The 21829-nt window shown below is 40.8% G+C and overlaps 1 protein-coding gene across 2 annotated transcripts in view; it reads right to left on the bottom strand.

The window, feature by feature from the left end:
- LOC126349494 (telomerase-binding protein EST1A) overlaps window positions 1-21829 on the bottom strand; it is a 321638-nt gene that overhangs the window by 268923 nt on the left and 30886 nt on the right. For both annotated transcript variants that reach the window (XM_050002435.1, XM_050002434.1), the window contains exon 3: window positions 9957-10710. In XM_050002435.1, the coding sequence (XP_049858392.1) occupies window positions 9957-10710 (754 nt within the window). The remainder of the gene's footprint in view (window positions 1-9956; window positions 10711-21829) is intronic.

Consider the following 21829-nt stretch of genomic DNA (forward strand, 5'->3'; position numbering starts at 1 on the left):
TAGACTTTTGATTTAAATGATTTACAAGTAAATGAGACTCCCCACTGAATAGCAGAAGTATTGAGTCCACAACATGCACACGAAAATGAATGTAACTTTGTTGATGCAGATGGAGTGGGGTGAGGGGTTGTGTCAGAGGAGGGGGGTAGAGGGGAAAAAAATGGGGGTAGAGGGAAAAAGATGTGGAAAGTGGCACGAGGGGGTTCAGGAGGGGTAAACACATACTTTGATGATGACGTGAAGGTGTGGAGTGGGGATGGGTGACAGGACAGTGGAAGTTGAGACTGTTGGATGGAGGGTGTGGGTGCTGTGAGTTAGTGGATATTGTAGTCAATAGGATTAAGGAAGTGGAGATTGTATCGCAAGGATAACTCCCGTCCATGTAATTCAGAAAACCTGTGCTGAGGGGAAAGATGCAGGTGGTACAGGGTATGAAGCAGTCACCTGTGCTACTGTGTGGTCAACTCTTCTCTTGGCCTTAGTTTGGCAGTTGCTATTCATTTTGGTAGACAGCAGGTTGGTGGTCATGCCCACATGAAATTCTGAGTAGAAATTGCAGCAGAGGTGGTATAAGACCTCTTACTCCAGTCCCGGTGCAGGCTTATAATATCATATCGGAGGCAGAGCCACCTCTGAAAGCAGCCATATCATATACCAGCCCAGCTGCAATTTTTGCATGGCATTTTCTGTGGCATAACCTACCAACCAACTGTGCCTCACAATGAACAACCACTGCCAAACCGTGCCCAAGAGAAGAGTTGAGCACCCAGTGGCACAACATGTGGTTGCACACAACATGCTTAAGTTCAGTGGTTGCTTCACAACCTGTACCATTTGCATCCTTCCCCTCAGCATCAGCTATCCTGAACTAGGTAGCTGGGAGTTATGCTTGCAACACACCCTTCACTCCCAGATTCCTCCCGTCCTCCATCTCCACTAAACCACTGCAACCACACACTCTGCCCAACAGTCTCACCTCGCACCCCTTCCCATTCCACACCTTCATGTCATTATAATTTGGCCCCACACGAATTCACTAGCTCCAGTGCCCATGTGCCGCGTTACGTTCCCATACACCTGCTGCCCCACCTCCTCACTGTTATACTCCACACCAGCTGGCTTCCTCCAAGCCACCACCTACTCCTCCACTACAACATCTCCCTCCCACTTCTTGCTCCATTTGCAATCCCTCCCCCTGCTTCTCGCTCTTTCTCCTTCCACTCACCCTACCTGACACAATCCCTCACCACAGTCCACTAACCTCATTGCAATCCCAGCATTGTGTGTTCAGCTAGTACACTGCACGTGTGTGTGTGTGTGTGTGTGTGTGTGTGTGTGTGTGTGTGTGTGTGTGTGAGCACGCACTCTAGCTCATCAAAGGATTTTTTGCAAAAGCTATCAAATTTTAGTACTTCTGTGTGTGTCTCTCGACAACTCAATGTTGTTTCTATTTGGTACGTGGTATACTTTACTCCCCTCCCCAATGAACCATGGACCTTGCCGTTGGTAGGGAGGCTTGCGTGCCTCAACGATACAGATAGCCGTACTGTAGGTGCAACCACAACGGAGGGGTATCTGTTGAGAGGCCAGACGAACTTATGGTTCCTGAAGAGGGGCAGCAGCCTTTTCAGTAGTTGCAGGGGCAACAGTCTGGATGATTGACTGATATGGCCTTGTACCACTAACCAAAACGGCCTTGCTGCACTGGTACTGCGAACGGCTGAAAGCAAGGGGAACCTACAGTCATAATTTTTCCCGAGGGCATGCAGCAGCTTTACTGCATGGTTAAATAATGATGGCGTCCTCTTGGGTAAAATATTCCGGAGGTAAAATAGTACACCATTCCGACTTCCAGGCGGGGACTACTCAAGAGGACGTAGTTATCAGGAGAAAGAAAACTGGCGGTCAATGGGTCAGAGTGTGGAATGTCAGATCCCTTAATCGGGCAAGTAGGTTAGAAAATTTAAAAAGGGAAATTTTGCACAGACCATAACTTAATCAAAGGTGAAAGTTAGATATAGTGGGAATTAGTGAAGTTTGATGGCAGGAGGAACAAGACTTCTGGTCAGGTGAGTACAGGGTTATAAATACAAAATCAAATAGGGGTAATGCAAGAGTAGGTTTAATAATGAATAAAAAAAATAGGAGTATGGGTAAGCTACTACAAACAGCATAGTGAACGCATTATTGTGGCCAAGACAGACACAAAGCCCACGTCTACTACGGTAGTACAAGTTTATATGGCAACTTGCTCTGCAGATGACGAACTTGATGAAATGTATGATGAGATAAATGAAATTATTCAGATAGTGAAGGGAGACGAAAATTTAATAGTCATGGTTGACTGGAATTCGATAGTAGGAAAGGGAAACGTAGTAGGTGAATATGGAATGGGGATAAGAAATGAAAGAGCAAGCCGCCTGGTAGAATTTTGCACAGAGCATAACTTAATCATAGCTAACACTTGCTTCAAGAATCATAAAAGGACACTGTATACATGGAAGAATGCTGGAGATAATACCAGGTTTCAGATAGATTATATACTGGTAAGACAGAGATTTAGGAATCAGTATCTCGTCTCCTACCTTCCAAACAAGAAATACTGGCAGAAGTAAAGCTGTGAGGACCGGGCGTGAGTCGTGCTTCAGTAGCTCAGATGGTAGAGCACTTGCCTGCGAAAGGCAAAGGTCCCGAGTTCGAGTCTCGGTCGGGCACACAGTTTTAATCTGCCAGGAAGTTTCAGTTATAACTTGTGCTTCCTTCCTATCACTGGGCCAAGGGATCTATGTTACAGTGTGATTAAAACGGGAGATCGCTGAGCATAAAATTTTGTATATAATCTGACAGGTAGTCCATCGGGCCCTGGAGCCTTGCACGATTTTAGCTATTTCTGAACCCCAAGGACACTAATAGCTATAGTACTCATCTTTGCAGCGGTGCAAGAAGTAAACTGGGATAGTACTTTTCCATTTTACTTCATAAAGGAAAATTTGAAAATGAAATTCAGCATTTCTGCTACTGCTTTTCTGCTCTCAATTTCAGTTACTGTATCATCCATGATTACCTGGAAACTAATTTTCGTGCCACTGAGAACCTTTACGTATGATCAGAATTTCTTTCAGTGAGATTATGGTATAGTGCTCATTGAAGGCTTCACCCATTGTGCTCTTGCCAGCCTAATGTGCTTCAATCAGCATCTCTCAATCTATAGCTCTATGATTATTACTAAAACTTATTATGTGGCAGTCAGTTTCCTTAGCAGCTTACTTACAGAAATTGTATACCATGGAAGGTTCCACCCTTCTAGGACTGTTGTACTAGGTACACATCTACCCAGTGCATGCTAAACTGTTCTTTTATACTAGAGCCATATACTTCTCCTATACCAGAAGCGGCCAAGATTTCAACTCTCAGGATGAGCCCTCGCCTGAGTGCCAAAGTGCTCAGCCCTGCTACGTGTTTTCCCCACCACCACACCACAATGTCTGAGCATGCAAATAAATTTTCAGTGTTGTTTAATTATTTTGGTGTGCTGAAGATTTAATTTTTATGTGGTACAAACTGCCGGAATACGGACAGATGCAGGTAATTTAACAGAGTTTCACACTCAAGTTGCCACATAATTCTGACTTATTTAGTTTCTTAATTAAAAAAATGTCTTTCACACAAATGTGAGACAATGTAGACCTCCTGGATAGTTTTAACCCAAAAGACCTTGCAGGTCAAAGACATCCGCGCATCCATAGTGGGCTTCAACTGAAACGGCAAACAGTCTTACTTCCAGAAGGACTTATAAAACTATCACTGTAATTCTTTCAAGGCCACAATGAATGCATCAAACCTCTGGTATTCTTTAATGCCAGATTAAAACTGTGAGCTGGACTGAGACTCAAACTTGGGACCTTTGAATTTCACAGGCAAGTGCTCTACCAACTGAGCTACCCAAGCATGAGGTACGCCTAGTCCTCACGGCATTTCTTCCGCCTGTACCTCATCTCCTACCCTCCGAACTTCACAGAACGTCTCCTGCGGACCTTGAAAGACTAGCATTTATGGAAGAAAGGATGTTGCGGAGACATAGCTTAGCCACAGCCTGGGGGCTGTTTCAAGAAAGAAATTTTCTCTCTGCAGCGGAGTGAGCATTAACAGGAAACTTCCTGGCAGATTAAAACTGTGTGTCAGACCAAAATCAAATTCAGGACCTTTGCCTTTCGTGGGCAGGACCAACTGAGCTACCAAAGCACAAGTTACGACCAGTTCTTACAGCTTTACTTCCACCAGTACCTCGTCTTCTACCCTCCCAACTTCACATAACCCCCCACCCCCCAGGAGAGCTTCCGTGAAGTTTGGAAGATAGAAGATGAGGTGCTGGCAGAAGTAAAGCTGTGAGGATGTGTCGTAAGTCATGCTTGGGTAGCTCATTTGGCACAGAGTTTTAATCTGGCAGGAAATTTCCTATTAGCGCACGCTCCGTTGCAGAGTGAAAATTCAATTCTGGAAACATCCCCCAGGCTGTGGCTAAGCCACTTCTCCAAAATATCCTTTCTTCCAGAAGGACTAGTCTTTCAAGGTCTGCAGGAGAACTTCTGTGAAGTTTGGAAGATAGGAGACGACATACTGTTGGAAGTAAAGCTGTGAGGAAGAGTCATGAGTTGTGCTTGGTTAACTCAGTTGGTACAGCACTTGCCCATGAAAGGCAAAGGTCCCGATTTCGAGTCTCGGTCTGGCACACAGTTTTAATCTGCCAGGAAGTTTGACTGCGGAGTGAAAACTTTCATTCTGTACTGTCTTTGAGAGAAGGCTTCCCTTCTATAATGCATCCCCATCGAATCAGAAAAAAGTTACCTGGAATGCCTTACTGTGGGCAGTGAGCAGTCAAGTCCACTGAAAATGGCCTCAAGATGACTGGGTGTTTGTTTTGTCCTCATCTTTACATTATCATTCATGAAAGTGGCGAGATTGGACTGAGCAAAAGTTGGGAATTTGTACGGGTGCTGATAACCACGCAGTTGACTGCCCCATAAACTGATGATCACCACCACCACCACCACCACCACCACCACCCACTGAAAATGCGAATTCTGCAATGTGTTTCGAATCTTCTAATTTCCATTCCTGCAATCCTTTTTCCATCATAAATTCAGCAATAGCAAGTTTTAAGTCGTAAAATTTTTTCCAAGCATTTCCCTTGTCCAACCTCCTTTGCGAATAATGAGAGGACTCCAGAAATTTTATTTATCATACCACCAATTTCTTCACGTGCTCCATGCCAGCAAATTTAGCACAAAGTGTATCCTGATGGACAGAACAATGAACCCTATCTGTCAATCTTAATTTTTTACACTTTTATTGTCGACTAGATCTTTAAATTCTTTCTGCATGATATTTTAATGTTGTTTCATAGCAAATATGCAGTACCCGTTGCTTATGAGAATTCAGAATTCTCATCCCTCTCTTTTGTCACTCCCATTCATTTTGAAGGATTGTGACAATAGATTGTTAAGACTTCTGCTTTTTGTGCAAACAGCCATTGGACCTACAAATGTCTTTCATACCACAAGCAAATGGCAAAGGATAAACAGCGGAGGCATGATGATTCTGCCAAGCTTGGAGAGTTGCACTGACTGAAAAAATGAAATGTCGCGCTGCCTCATGTTTTTCCAAGGACTGAGTGAAGACAAGTAATAGGCCAGGCCTTAAACCCATACACGACTTGTACAAGCTGCACACATGAAGTTCGACACATCATGGCCAGCACTGTCCTACAGACTCTTGCCCAGAGCTAAATGTTTTCAGTTCTTCTTTGAGATATAACATGACTGCCTCTCTATCTAGCTTGCTGAACAAGTAAATCTTCCTACTTAGTTAATTTTGCACATTAGTAATCACAGTGGTGTTACAACTACTACATGGTCACTCATACAAGTTTCATTACGGACAGACTATTTGTCGACATTATGTTTAACGTGTTTCACTCATTAGTGGGCTCACACCACTATCTATTCTAGGTAGTTTTCAGAGAAGGCATTTGGTAATATATCACAAGACGTCTTGCCATGTGCACCACTTACACAACTGTAATTATCAAATGATTGTTTGATGATAAAGGCTCCTCCAATTATGACTGTATGATTAGGGAACATTCGTACCAACAGACTGAAGTCTCCTCTGAAGTCTTACAGCAATGTGTAACACTCAAAGGAATGAATTACTTTTAAAAGAAGCAAAAATATTTAATTTACTACTATATTACCAAAAACGTACAAGATGTGGATAAATTTCCACAGCAATGAAACTTTTTAAATTTTCATGCAGTAATAGAAAAAAGTACATGGATAGTCAATTATTAGGACTGAATAGCTATTCTACAGAAAATCTAACTCTCCTTGAGGAATACTGTCTTACAAGCTGACCTATACTGATATGGAAGTAAACAACAGATTTGAAAAACACAACTGCAGAGTAGAGCAACTCCGAAGTTCAGTTTCTGTTCTTCTTCTTCTTGCTCCTGATGACTGTCAAATCTTTATGCTGAACCTGGGTTGTTGCTTTTGACAAGCAGGGCTGTACCTCACGAAATGTGTCTCAAACAAAATTGAAGCTTTAGTAGACCAATATTACGTAAGAATAGAGTATAATGGTCTTGACCTTGAACAGGAACAATTCCTGACATGACTATATCATGTTATGCTAGTACTCTTCTGTGAAGTTTAGAAAATTAGAGAAAGAAACTACATAACTGAATGTCTTCCGCTCATTGAGCAATATGAAATTTACATTGTATACTAAATCATACGCTTCTCCAATCAATGCACCTGTATGTTATAAGGTGAAAGGGCACACAATGTCTAATCATCTCAAGAATTCTTTGTGAGAATTTTTATCGTCATATAGAGAGGAGATGGGTGTCTCATGATGCGATCTAGTTTGATCTATTCTGTGTCATTACCTGATATTAATTAGTTCTCAGTACAATTACTTACAACACAGACAGATTGATTCGGTGATTTTGTTACCTATTTCTTTTAATTTTATTAAATTCATTTGTCATTGCAGATGAGATAGTTGCAAGAAGAAAGGAGGTGGCGAGTATCATAAGGGCCTACATCACGCTGTCATCAATTTTGAAATCTTAGCATGTATGCCAGTTCATGACATCTGTTGATCCTACAGTGAATTAGCTTAATCTGTATATGCAGGCTCAAACTGTATACATGAACACAGCCTCACAAATTTCTCAGATATTAATTTCCACATGGGCCAAAAGCAAAAATTGTAATTTTGTTGCTCTGCATAGCTCAATTGTTCCCTGGGGTTGGTGACATTTAGAGTATGAAGTATGTTGTAATAACGCTTCATAATCAGAGATATATATATATGCAGTTTTATCTGAACCTCAAACAACAGAATGTGCTTAACAATAATGGCGATAAAGATCATCAGTGTTGGAACAGGTTATAGTTGTGGAGCATTTAGTATCTATTCCTTATGTTTTGACTCTACTTTCACATTAATTGCAAACTTTCCAACTGTCAAAAGACTAAAGACTATGTAGCTAGCCTATATATGGATATTTTGTGGATTAACTATAACAAATATAATTCCAAATATTAATTAATATTTCATAATATAAAGCAAGTACATTATTTTTGCATAAGAAATATACTATGTTAAGACTGTTGTGTTTTTTAACATGCCTCATTACAATATATGTAATACTGTGTGTGTGTGTGTGTGTGTAGTTTAGTGTAATGTTTGTGTTGGTTAGTGTAATGTTTGTGTTGGTTGTTGTTGATGATGATGATGATGATGATGATGATGATGATGATGATGATGATAGAATGCAGAGGGTGAAACCAGGCGCCATCACCAATAGCACCAAAGGGGTCGCCAAACTTGACGTCCCCACTTGACGTCCCCACTTGACGTCCCCACTTGACACATGGATTACCATCAACAGTGTCACATGCCCTCATTTTATGAAATACTGCAAAGAGGTTTTGTATTTAACCCAGGGCATTGGTGTATAGTTGGGAGATCAGGAACTAAACGCCAGCACCTATCCACCCCCTGCCAGCCAAATAAAGGTACTGAAAATTTTTTCCATCACGAGGATTCGAGCCAGCTTACTCCCTGGTCTAACGTCACTGCAGAAGCATTCATTAGCGTCCCTGGGATACGGAGGCGGGTAGATTGGTGGCCTGTCTACAAATAAGATTTTCACAAAGATCTATTTTGTGCCTGTGCTTTGCACTCTTGTAATTCTCAGTACCTACAAGTCTTTCCTCATACAAGAGAAGCAATATCTGAAAGGATATTATTTTGGTTTTGGAATACTGGTATGTGAATTTGAACATCACATACATTCTGAAAAATCCTATCACAAATATTTCTTCAAAATGAAACAGATAATACCGATGTGGAAGGGAAATGGGAGTGAGGGCAGGGGAGGGAAGGGGAGGGGAGCACACGTGTGAGGACAGTAACATTCATCACAAATGTATTTTGACTCTTAATAAATGTAACTATCACCACAGAGGATTCCTTAATGCTGAAATTAAATCCTTACTTTTTTGCAATACTGTCCAGAGTGGACCAACAACCATTTGACGAGATATTTTCTCCAATTTATTTCATACCAGTGTGAACTGATCTTAATGTATTACAGTGAATTTGATAGCTGATGTAAACCCCATCTGCCTTCTCCCGCCTGTGATCTTTTATCTGTACTGCTGAATGATACTGATTACAAAAGAATTAATGCCAGTTCATTAACTGGATACCTGAGTCACTGCTTTGAACACGCAGCTAAGAACAAAATATCAGTTATATGTACTGCCAAATAAACAAACCATCAATCCTACCTATGTATGGTAAGAAGAAGTACATCATTGAATGTATGACAAGATGGAGGAAGAGTTAGGTCTACATGTACAGCCAAATACTCAACATTAAAGTAAGTCTAGTGAGCACCTGAAGAGTTCCTGCTTCATTGAAACACTGTGGAGTTTTCCCCTCCTAATGCCCTGTTTCGCAAGAGTTATTCTGCAAACTCACAGGCTTCTCGCTTGTATAAACTGTTCCACACATAAATTAATGGAAACTGTACATGGCTGTATAAAGTTTAAGGATACATGCTTTTCAAGCATGAACTGAAGCATCCACAGAAAAAGTCATTCAAGAACAAAAGAGCACTTCAGTAATATCAGATAATAGATACAATAGTTAAAGTAGGAAACTTCTGGTAGAATTTGAATAATTTAGGAGTAAAGGAAACCACTCCTGGGTAGCAGACGTGTTGAGTCATTGGCAGGCACAAATAAAAGCGAAAGAAAACTCACTAGCCATCAGAATCAACGCTTTCTTGCATGCCCGATCCCACACACAGTGTTGTACGTCACTGTTTGCTGTCTGAGTATGTGCCTGTGTACTCTAGCTTGAAGAAGTACCGATTCTGAAAGCTATCAAGTTTTCATTTTGTTTTTTGCCTGTCAACGGCTCAATGCTTCTACTATTCAGTTGATAATTAGAAGATCGTGGTCTCTCACTGTGATGTGGATAACCAAGTCAGTTTTACAATTACAGTACAGTTTCCCAATGGAAAGTCTCTCTCTCTCTCTCTCTCTCTCTCTCTCTCTCTGCAACAATGGGCAAGTGGTGGAAGATTCAATGGCTGAATACCTCACTCCTTTCTGTGTCAAATTAAGATTAAGTGAAGAATAGTATGCTACATTTCTCCTACTAATATTATATTTATGAATGGTACTGCTTTTAATTGTGACTGACTGCTGAGAACGAACTCCATAAGTAATTCAATGTACTGTGATGCTGAAATTAATGTATGTGGCCTACTGAAGACAACAAAATATTAGAAACCAATAGCATGTAGGAAAAATTAGCACAGGTATGCTACATATGACAAAACATGAGAACAATAAAATGTAAATATCACTCACCAAAGTTTTAGGAGATGGAGATTTACTCTGAGGTTCTGTTACTGTGGATTCAATTCTTCCAATTTTATCTTCACATTTTGTTTCAGATTCCCTGAGACTAGATTCTAAAAATCTCTGGTTCATATCAACAACCTGATTGTGCTCACACATTTTAAGGCTTAAGTCATTGTGACGGTTACTTGTATCGGTTTCTTTATAATTCAGTTCAACAGGTCTGTGGTTTGCTTCTGATATCCGATAGCCTGGATCAGTCGTCCTATGATTATCTTCCTTAACAGTGTAACTGGGGTCAGCCACTCGATGATTCACCTCTGAAAGTCTGTAGTTTGGTTCCGACACTTTTTGGCTGCTTTCCACCACTTTATAACCACTATCTGGTGCACTGTGATTCATTTCAATGCTATTGTGGCTTGTATCCCCAGCTTTGTAACTATCAGTAATTCGATACACAGATTCAGCTGTCTTATAGCTGGCGTCAGGTCTACAGCTTGAGTCATTCACTTTATAAAATGTGTCTGTTATTCGTTTTGGGGGATCTGGTATCTTGAAGTTCACATCATTTGCTTTGTAACTTGACTCTGTAGCTTTATAAGAAGCTTCTGGTACAGTATAATTTGTTTCAGAAACCCTATATGACGATTCAGTGATCTTGTGATCCTGTTCATGTAGTCTGTTGTTAAGTTCCGGAATAGTGTTATTAGCAGTGCTCAATTCCCAACCCGAATTACTACCAGTCATGTGGTCGTTCATCTGCCTGAAATTAAAATGTTTTCCATTAGTCAACAGTTATTTGTATAACAATACAATTATTATGTTCTCAATACAGTAAACGTTCAAGTAACACACTCATATTTAAATGTCTACACAATCAGAAAGCAAATAAACCTATTACACATCTTCCACCTTTCCAATGATGCCAAATTAAAAAAAAAATTACAGGCAAGCAAGAACTTTCATTCCACACTAACCTGCATATCATAAAAATAGGTACACATCAGAAACAAACACCTGCCATACACACCTTAGCTGTGACATTATCCATTTATATCCCAACATACATGGGAGTACAACAAGGTAATCAAGCAAGCATAACATCAAAAATTTTCTCAGGTGCATGCCATACAGAAATATGATACAAAATAAACACAATTTATGTTATTTCATTCTCTGAAGGACTGTGGGTTACTAATTGTAGTACGAAAATTATTGTAATCCTTATACTTCACACGGCCACAAAAAAAAATTAAAATAATTAAAAAATATTAATAATTTTTGAATGCTTGATAATGGATGATTAGTTTCAATAGAAGAAAAAATCAGTTCAACATAAAAAGAAGTGTGGCAAAAGAGGAATAAATGTTCTCTGTAGGTGCACAAAAAAAGTAAAATTTACCATAACTGAGGACAACAAATATCACAAATTTCTCAAAAACTGGGGCCTTATCAAATACTGACATTTCAACTGATTCAACCCAACACAAATAAAACAAGACATTCTTGTGAAAGGAAACTTTAACTATCACTGGGTGGGACTACAGCAACAAGGAATCAAAGGTTAAGAGTACACAGAAAAGCAGCACACACTGTAAACATTAGACCACCACAAAGCCAAAGATGATCCTTGTCAGATGTTATATCCGTTTATTATGTGTGTTGTTTTCCAACAAATAACATCTTTTGATTCCCAAGTTTAGACCATTACCACTGAGAACAATCAGACACTAGCCAGTACCCCCATTCTCTACTCCCTCCTGCCATCTGCTGCCTCCCCCCCCCCCCCCCCATTATCACCAATTTTAGCACCTAACCAAACTGTAGAATGAAAGACTTTTCTTGGAACACTTTTAGTCTTAAAATGATGAAAGGTGATATTTCATTTGTGTGCGTGCGTGCGTGTGTGTGTGTGTGTGTGTGTGTGTGTGTGTGTGTGTGTGTGTGTGTGTGTGAACGCGTGTGTGCGCGCGCGGGCGTGTGCTTGTGTGAACGCACGCAAGGGGGTGGGGGTTGCGTGTAAGCGGAAAGACACTTGTCACAAAACATACCTGACCTGCATTACTCCTCGCCATTGTAGCACTTGCTTGATCTGCACACTGCAACCCCATTTAAAATCAAACAGGTTCAGATGTGTGCACTATACTTACTGTTTCTAAATCACCCGATTGCTGCCTTGCATAGATTGGACAACTTCAGGCAGTTAATGCTTTGTGTCAACCACTCTCATAATAATAATAATAATAATAATAATAATAATAATAATAATAACAACAACAACACCGTGTACAGCACTATAGTAGCCCTTATGCAGTTACTACTTTGTCGTACTGTCAATTAACCCATTTATCTGACTCAAAGCAAGCAATTTCTGGACTACTGCAGTTACTGTATACAACTTGGAAAAGACATTTTCTCGAGATATTTAGCATTTGTTATGGGTATGTCTCACATTTATATCATTGATGTACAGGACAAATCACAATAAACGTGTTTTACAGGTGGACTATGTGAGGAACCTGTAACCTCCACCACATTAATGCTACTAATTGAGAAAAGTAATTGTTGATAACTTACACAATCAATGTTAAGAGTCTTACAAAATTGTGATAGTACTAATGATCTTTTGAAAATAATTTAGTTTCATGACTGGAATAGAACTGAATCGTTTAATTTCTACCCCTTAGAAAATTTCATTTTAACTCTATCCACAGATGGGAATCACTGATTTAGAAGTTATCAGTTTTTTGAATTTCCAAAAATGACGATTAATCACCCTAAATGTATAGTGAAAAAAGGTTCACAAATTCTGGTAGCAAAATAGAACATTATGTATGTACTACTGTGATTTACAAAAATTAGTTTACCCATTGTGGGTTTTTGGTTCTTAAAATGGCCTATTTTTTGGCACACATGGCATCTCTTGCAGCAATATCTTTGAAGTTGCAGTCTTTGGAATTATGAGACTGGATTTTGTAAGTGAGAACTGTGAACTGTAACCAACCATTAAACCATTTAAAGACTGTGATACACATTTGTAAATGACCAGAGAGCTGCCTAAGCACTGAGAGAAGTAGGCTTTGAACGGTTTTTGAACTTTAGTTAAACTGTAGTAATTGATGCAGCAAAATCAATTTTTTTGTTACAGTGGAAGGAGTACTGGCATGAAGTAGAATAGGAAGTGCTGAAGTGCTACAAGAATAAAAGTTAACATTGTGAGCACAGTCCATGGGATTACATTAAAAATCATCACTTCAAGATTCTTCATGCTATGAGACAGTGCAGCGTGCAAAGAAGCACGAGCCAGCCACGGATAACAGGTGCAGCACCAGCAAGCAGCAATCGGTGCAGTTATTAGCAGTACAGGGTGTATCTTAAGTGTCAGCTTCAGCATGCCACTACAGTGGATTTGCAGACAGTGGCACAGCTGACAGTTAACAGAATCAGCAGCAGTACGTAAAGGAAGAAAATTAGTGTAAGCATTGCACTTGCATATAGCAGTCTAAGATCTGTAATTGGAAGTGTGAAGGCAGGGTATATGCCAGAACACTCATACTGTATTCTATACAGTTTAAAATATGAAGAAAATTTTTTGATCACATTTGTTTAAATTTTATTATTATTAGTATTAGTAAATTGGCTAGAGAAAAGGAAAAGAGATACGCTCTCAGGAGTAGAGAAAGAGTTCAATCTCACAGTAGTAGTGACAACACAGTGTATCAGATACAAATAAATGGTTGTGAAGTCAGAATGGGTTTAATAATATGTCAAATTTAGTCAAAAATAATTAAGTGAAAACATAGTTTCAAACTTTGGTGACGGATCTGAAATAGTAAATTCAATTACCAATTATCTCATTGTGAATTCTGAAGCAGCCATGAACAATTTCACTGGGAATGTAGAGTTAGTTAATAATGACAGTAAAAATGTAACCCTAGTGGCAAATGATGATAATGTAAATCTAGAATATTTAGTACCTAGTCCAAATGAAATAATTACTGGAATGACGATGCCAGAGAAAATGACTGCGATGTTGACGTTACCAATGAGCCAAGAAATGAGTTACGTACATTACCCTGCACCCGTAGTGCAGCACCAGCTAACACTTTGCCAACTCAGGATGACAATCAAGATATGCTGAAACTAATTTTGCAAGAACAAAAAATAGCAAAAAGAGAAAGTAAGGAGGATTTTTTTAAAAAGAAAAGAAAAAAACAGAAAAGAAAATAGATATTGGGCATGACAAAATACAGAAAACAGGTACAGGGTTAAAAGAAGTTAATGTAGGAATAGATCAACTTAACATCAAGTTCAAAGCTTTGGAACAAAAGGTTACAAATCTTGATACAATAACTGTGTGATGTTACAAGAAAATGGATTATGAAACAAAAGAATGGGGTAAAATGTTAGAAGTCTGTAAATCAGAAATAAATCACAAGCTTGACTATGAAATCGAAAAATTAAATAAGAATTTGCAAGATCAAAATGGGGCAATACAAACAACAATTAGTGACACAAGAACAAAGCAAAGCTGTCAAAGCATGTAATGATAAACTTGATCATAATATTTCTCATGTAGAATCATCTAGTAAAAGCAACAAAAGTGCGATACAAGGTACACTGAGAGAAATAGAGCAAAAAGTACTTCGTGAGAAGCAGGACAAAATAGAAAATGAAGTTAAAAAAAGTCAAAATTTCATCAGAACAAGAAAAAAAGGAGGGTATTCTTCATGTAACCGATGTAGCACATCATGCTAATGCATATACCTAAATTCCACCATTTCTCTATTAATGGAACTAACTTTACAACCTGCAGCCTTCACTAGACAGTCTGAAAGAATCATTTCTGATAACATGACAGAACAACAAAAAATCAAATTCGGCCAGCAGGTTACAAGATGAAGCAATATCTTGGGGAACAGGTGACAGTAACACATGTAAAACATATAAAGAATTTGTTCAAGCCTTTTAGAAACAATACTGTTCTACTATCATACAAAATAGTGGTAAAAATGAAATTTTTGAAGGCAGAAGCTTTGCAAGTAATGGATGTAGCAACTACAAAGAATTTTTACAAAATTACTGAGAAAAGAGCCGACACTTAACCAACCAATTAAATGAATCTGACCCATTAAAAATTCCCCGAGTCAGGGCAAGAAAAGTTTATCAATTTAAACAAAAGTGTCATCAGTCACCTAATGCACATACTAGTGCAATGAAACACATTGTCCAGCAACAGGCAGTTCCTTTGGGATAGAGAGAGAACACGTGGCAGACAGGCTACCTTACTGACAGACAGCAAAGCCAAAACAGAGGTATGAATTGAAATGAAGAACCTTGTGACTGGCAGGAAAATGGACAACTCTGTCACAGTTGCAGTCTGTCCAGAAGAGGGAAAAGTAGATTTCAAAGGTCTATGACAGAAGGGGGTTGATATGGTGGAAACAAGAAATATCATAATAACATACTCCTGAAAGAGAATCATAGAGAGCTCAAAAATTAATAGGTGGTTCCAACCTGGTCCAAATGCAAATGGCTGAATGTATCATTAGTAAAATTCTTCAGGTATGGTGAATGAGAAAGAATAAAAAGAACTTATGGAATAAGATAGACAGGAATTAAAGGGAGTGTACCAACCAGCAACTGAAACTGAAATACAATACATGAAAACAACTGTGATCCTAAATTCAGGCAATTTATACGAAGATATAAAGAAAGATACAGATTTCCCAAGTTATCAGTACAATGAGTTAAAGAGGTTACAGCATGTGGGTCTAGAAATAAAATGATGACGAAGCAGATGTTATTGGAATTTAATATGCGAAACAGAACATTCTCAGTGAAAGCTAGGGTGGTTCCCAAACTTTGTATCAATTTAATTTTTGTGACAGACTGGTTAACTACTAGTAGGCCAATGTTAGATTTTTCAGAGGGTGTAATGAGGATAAGAGAAGAATAGGAAAAACAGGTACTTAAACTTAGTGGAAATGAGGTCACAAAAAATAAAGGTGATAATGCAAGAATGCAAATTATAAGGGAACATATTTACTGGAAATATGAACCAGAAAAAAGCATATGTTTGTATGTGGGTGACTGCCCCAGATCAGGAGGTAAGTATAGAGGTTAGAATCAAGGAAAAAGCCGCAAGTATTGAGGGATTAAGTGAGGAAGAGGCACACAAGTTGGAAAAAGTACTACTACAGCTTCAAAAAGCATTTTCAAAGAAACCAGGTTGCATGAAGGATTACGAATATGGTTTCCAGGTGAAACGACATGATCCATTTAGGTTTAAAACAGATTCTATTCCATTGGCAAAAAGAAATGCAGTAGATAAAGAAATGAGGAAAATGATTGAGTGGGCAATTATCAAGCGACTTCCAAGTAATTAACGCAGTTCCCTAGTAATTGTGCTACTAAAGATGACTCAGTATGCATAACTTCAGATGCCATGGCCTTTAAGTCTTGGACATGGACATGTTTGTATGGGTGCACAACAGCAAGGTCTTTACCACCTGGACGGAAACAGATTGAGATGAGTGTCAGCAAAATACACAAAACAGGAGGATAAAACTGCACATAAAACACAGGTCACAAAAGATGGAAAACTATGAGCGTACCCACACAAAACCATGAAGGAAGTAGTAAAACATTAACGACATAGAAAGACAGTGGTATAAGCAGCTAAAACAATATAGCAGGTGGACATGGCTGGCTGAGTACAAGCATAGAGAAAGGAGAAGCCAACCATGCTGCAATGCATTAAAACCTTCAGCCTAAAATTTTTGGCCAGAGTCCAGACATATCACAAAACTTTAAAACGTTAGTCACACTCGTCTCAACATCAGCTAAAATAAGAGGGAAGATCTCCACTTATTTGCTTCTACACTTGAATCACGATATAAAATGCACTCCGTTAAAATATGGCGGATAGAGATGTGGATGACACAAGCATCACAAAATTGGGGATTCTCTCTCTGTAGTAAAAAGCCATGTGTGAGAGGGCAGTGCCCAATTCTAAGATGCGTAAGAGTGACTTCATCCTGCCTGGGTAACTGGCAGGAGGAACGCCACAGCCTGGTTGTTGACTTCACCAACCACAGCTTATTGGTCATCACCACCAGCCATTCTCATCCCCAAGCCGCATGCACTTCCTGTGCAGTGCAGAAACGATAGCCTGCAAGGGAATTGGACACTGTGCCACATCCTATCCTCTGCAGGCCTCCTTGGCAGCCCTATCTGCCTGTTCATTTCCCCATATCACTACATAACCTGACACCCTGCAGAATGACACCTGCTTACCCTGCCATTGGAGCAAGTACAGTTGGTGATATATCAGCCGGACCAACTCCTCATCTGGGTACAGGTACTGTAACAATTGTAAAGGACTAACAAAATCGGAGAAAATGAGAAACCATTTGCCCCCAATAAGATGCACCTGCTCCAGTGCCTTCAGGATCGCGTGGAGCTCCACTGAGAAAACTGTATACTGGTCAAGAAGGCAAATCCTGGTGACATGGTCGGGGAACATGACAGAGCAGACAAAGGAACTCCCTTCTTTGGAGCCATCAGTGTACACTACTATGAAACTGTGATGCATAACTAAAATGTTAAAAAAAAAAACAGAGGTTGAAATGTAAAATCTGACACATTATCTTTCTTAAAATTAGTCAGGTGGTAATCTGCTCCCACCACAATGTAAAACATGACAACCAGCCACACCCATCCCTAGAAGGTAATCCTGTACACAAATCCCATAGGGTCTCATTGCCTGTAGCTCATTTACGAAAAAGCCTTTCCAGTGGAAGCTGAGCAATGGTATCGTAGGTGGGTGGGTGTGTATGGTGTGGACAGTGTTGTATGTGCCTAGTGCAAAGTAAGTAGCCGTTGCCTGACGTGAGGTGGTGGTTCACCAGCCTCTGCACAGAGGCTTGGTATGGGGCTTGCTCTGAATGCCCCAGTGGCCAACCGAATCCCTTCATGGTGCACCACATCCAACATCTTTAAATAAGAGGGTGTCACAGACCCTTTAACTGTGAACCCATAATCGAGCTGAGACCACACAATGCCCTGTAAACCCGGAGCAGAAAAGTCCATGTACTGAGGCTACGGCATTTTGAAATACTTAAAGCCTTAAGTGACAGTTTTTTCAAGTCCTTAAATGTGGTAACTACATAAGCTTAGAGTCAAATATGAGGCCCAGAAACTTCACTATGCCTTTTGAAGTAAGGACAGTGTCCCTCATCCACACCTAAGAAAGTTTAAAATGGTACGAGAACAGTTAAAAAGGAAACACACAGACTTGTCAGTGGAAAACTTAAAGCCAATGTCGAAGAGTTAGCTGCAACCAACGTGTTACTGTTGTGAGGCTTGCAGAAGAGCAAAACACAAAGTCATCCAAAAAGAAAGAACAGTGGACAGGACTTTTCATTATAGACACAATGCTATTAACAGCTATGGCAAAGACAGTCATATTTAAAACACTACGTTGAGGGACACTGCTCTCATGCTCAAAGCGATGAGACAGGATGTCACTGACTCAGTAATTACAATACCTTGGCGAGAGGAAGGACTGAATAAAAATGGGCAGACAACCACGAAAACCCCATACCTGAATCTGCTCCATGATAAGATGCCTCCAAGTAGTACAAAACATCTTCTCAAGGTAAAAAGTTATATCTAGTAGGAGATGCCAGCTTAGGAAAGCCCTTTTTACAGCTGCCTCCAGGAGAGAAGGTTCTCAAAGTGATACCTTCTGAAGCCAAACTGAAAGTGACTAAGGAGTTGCCTGGGTTCTAAGATCCAGACAAGGTGGTAGTTGACCATCTGCTTCAAGGCCTTCCCCATGCAGCTACTGAGGGCAACACTATGGTAACTACTTGGGCATGTATGGTCTTTCCCATGTTTTAAACTCATGCCGTGAGTCAGTAAAGTGATCTGATGCCCGAGTAGCATTAAGAAATGCGAGGAGGGTATCTTTGTTTCTCCTTGTGAGGTGCCGCAACACACTGTAATGGATCCTGTCGTGACCAGGGGGTGTGTCACGATCCGCTGACAATGCAGAATCCAGCTCCCACGTGGAAAATGGGCAGTTGTAATTCAGAAGTGGATCATAAGTCCAAACTACACCCCTCAGCAACTGCTATCTGGCACTGGAAACCTCGATCCTGACTGATTGTTGCAGTAACTAGGGCACAATATGCCACCATAGTCTGGGCAATGCCTCATGGATTGGTTTGGAAAGGGCTGTTCCTCACTGCTGCAGCCATGGGGCACCTACCTCCTCTTCCAGAAATTCTCCTGATGGAGTCCCATACAATGGAACATTTGGTGGAACGTTTAATGGTATTCAGGAACTGTTGCCATGACCTCTTCTTGTCCTCTTGAATAACATGGCGACACTTTGTCCTAACTACCCAAAAGGCTGCAAGATACTCTGCAGTTGGCTGACACTTGAATCTATGCAGAGCTGCGCACCTGGTCCTGACCGCAGAGCGGCATTCGGCACTCTACCAATGGACAAGTTGCCTCTTTAGTTGTCCCAGGACTGAGGAATGGATGCTGCAGCAGTGTGATGGATCATTTTGGTTATACAATCCACCCACGACTCGATATTCATGCAATGTTTGAACTGAGCCAACTGGCTATAAAGTGTCTAGTCAGCTCTACCAAGCACCCATCACAGTGGTTTCCTTTCGGGTCCCTCCCAATCTGGCAGGTGAATCCAGATCGGGAAATGATCACTTCCGTGCAAGTGATCGACCACTTCCAATTGAGCAGAGTGAGAAAGACCTCAGAGAAGCAAGAGATCAATGGCAGAGAATGACTCAGTTGCTGTACAGAAGTGAGTGCCTGTCCCATTTTTAGCAAGTAAGCGGACGACGACACAAGAAGCCTCTCAATTACTCTACCCCTGGGACCGGTAGTTGCAAAGCCCCAAAGCACATTATGTGTATTAAAGTCACCACAGAGGATGAAGGTGCAGAGAAACTTTGTAATAAGGTCGGTTAGGGCCTTTTTATCAAGTGCATCATGTGGGGACAAGTAAAAGGGAACATATTGTCAACAGATGACGCAACATACACTGATATAGCTTGTAAAGTCATCGCAAGTAGGAGAGGCGAGGACTGGTAGTCAGTACTGACAAAAATACCTATGCCTCCTCTAGCTCTCTCTCTCTCTCTCTCTCTCTCTCCACTCAGGTCGTCCTTTTTGTGGAGTTCATAGACTCTTACCTCAGGGGTGTAGGACTGATGGAAATGAGTCTCCTGGAGACACAGACACAATGGTCTACGTGAGATAAGAGATAGAGTTCCTCCATACGCGTCCTGAACCTCTGCAATTCCACTGTAGGACGGGAGCCATTTCATCTATGTGGTTTTAATTTACCCCTATCTTTGCATGACAGAAGTGTAGCACTAGTAGAACAAGGGGTAGTGGAGCGGCTGCCTGGATCCAAGACATCTAACTACATGATGTCCTCCTCATCAGTCAGACATCGGGACAGCTTTTGATCTGAATGTTGTGAACCTTTCCCTGCACCCTGTCTCTTTGAGGACGGAAGGGAAAGGGGCGTTGAGAGGCAGTCTGCTTGTCATGTGCCTTCTCACACTCACTATGGAACTGTTGCTGGTCTTTTCTGTGGCAGCTGCTTGGTTGCTTTACCCTTAATCATTTTGCTTTTGCATGTACACATACAAGTACAGGTGCAGGTGGTGGATGGTTGCACACTGGGCGAAGTCTGCATCAAGGTATCGACCTTAGGAATGGGTTTCTGTGCCATGCAAGCATAAGAAGTGGGAAAGACGGGATGTTTTGTTACCTTATAGTCCATTTTGGATTCAGCTTAAGCATATGCTAGGTGACTTTTAGTTCCCAAATTTTTTGTTCTCCTGCAAAAACAGGGCAGTCTCAACTCCACACTGCGTGGCACCCAGAGCATCTAACACAGAATGCGGGAGACCAGTCAATCCCAGCTTCATGAGCTGCCTTTCCACACTTCTCACAGGTTGCTTCGCCCCCATCACTCAGTATTGTGTGAACAAAATGCTGGCTTCTGTAGCACCACATAGGGTTAGGTATGTATGGCCTAACCGTAACTCAGAGGAAACCTGCCGTGATGTGGTCAGGCAACTTTGAAGGTCACAATGAAGGTGGCAGACTTTCTAATTTTTCCATTATTCTTGTGCATCCTTTGCTCTACATCTCCTGTAATGCCCATTCCTGTTTAAGTTTGGCTATGTCGATACCCATAATGTCACAGTCAGCAGACTGGAAAGAAATGCAAGAGACCAAAACAATGGTGAGGATGCAATTTTTTTTCCTGGAGGCAGAAAACAAGGGGATGATGTGATTCCAAAAGCAGCCATAATTCCTCCTTGTTCATTTGAATGTTGCAAATTTTCCATTGGAAGAGACTCATGATGAGGAAAGGGGAAAAAAGGTTGTCACCTCAGCGACTGCCTGCCTTCTAAGATTCACTGGTACAGGGCACAGAGGCTGAAGGATGCTGTTCCATGAGATCTACTGAGGTGCTGGCAGTCCCTCTCTGGGTCAGCCTCCAGATTCCACGGCAAAGAAATGGTTGGGGAAGTGCAACAGCTAGACAGAGGTTAGCCAGGTGAGGGTAGCATGTGACAACACCAAGGAAGAGGACCTCTGCGGCAGTGAAGAAGAAGACCGTTTGCCTTTGTTTGATTTCTTTGAGCCTCTGCAGTTGGCAGCTGAAGACTCAAATGTATGATGGCTGGAGGGATGTAAGAAGTCTTCATAGCAGTATTCCTTCTGTCCTTTCCAGCCTGCCACTCATGTAGCAAGTGATTTCGCCACCAGAGGAAAAGATCTGGTGGCTTGTTTCACAGATGGAGGAGGAGGAGGAGACAGGG

This window comes from Schistocerca gregaria, chromosome 1 (genome assembly GCF_023897955.1).
Source record: "Schistocerca gregaria isolate iqSchGreg1 chromosome 1, iqSchGreg1.2, whole genome shotgun sequence".
In the NCBI taxonomy this organism is placed as follows: domain Eukaryota; kingdom Metazoa; phylum Arthropoda; class Insecta; order Orthoptera; family Acrididae; genus Schistocerca; species Schistocerca gregaria.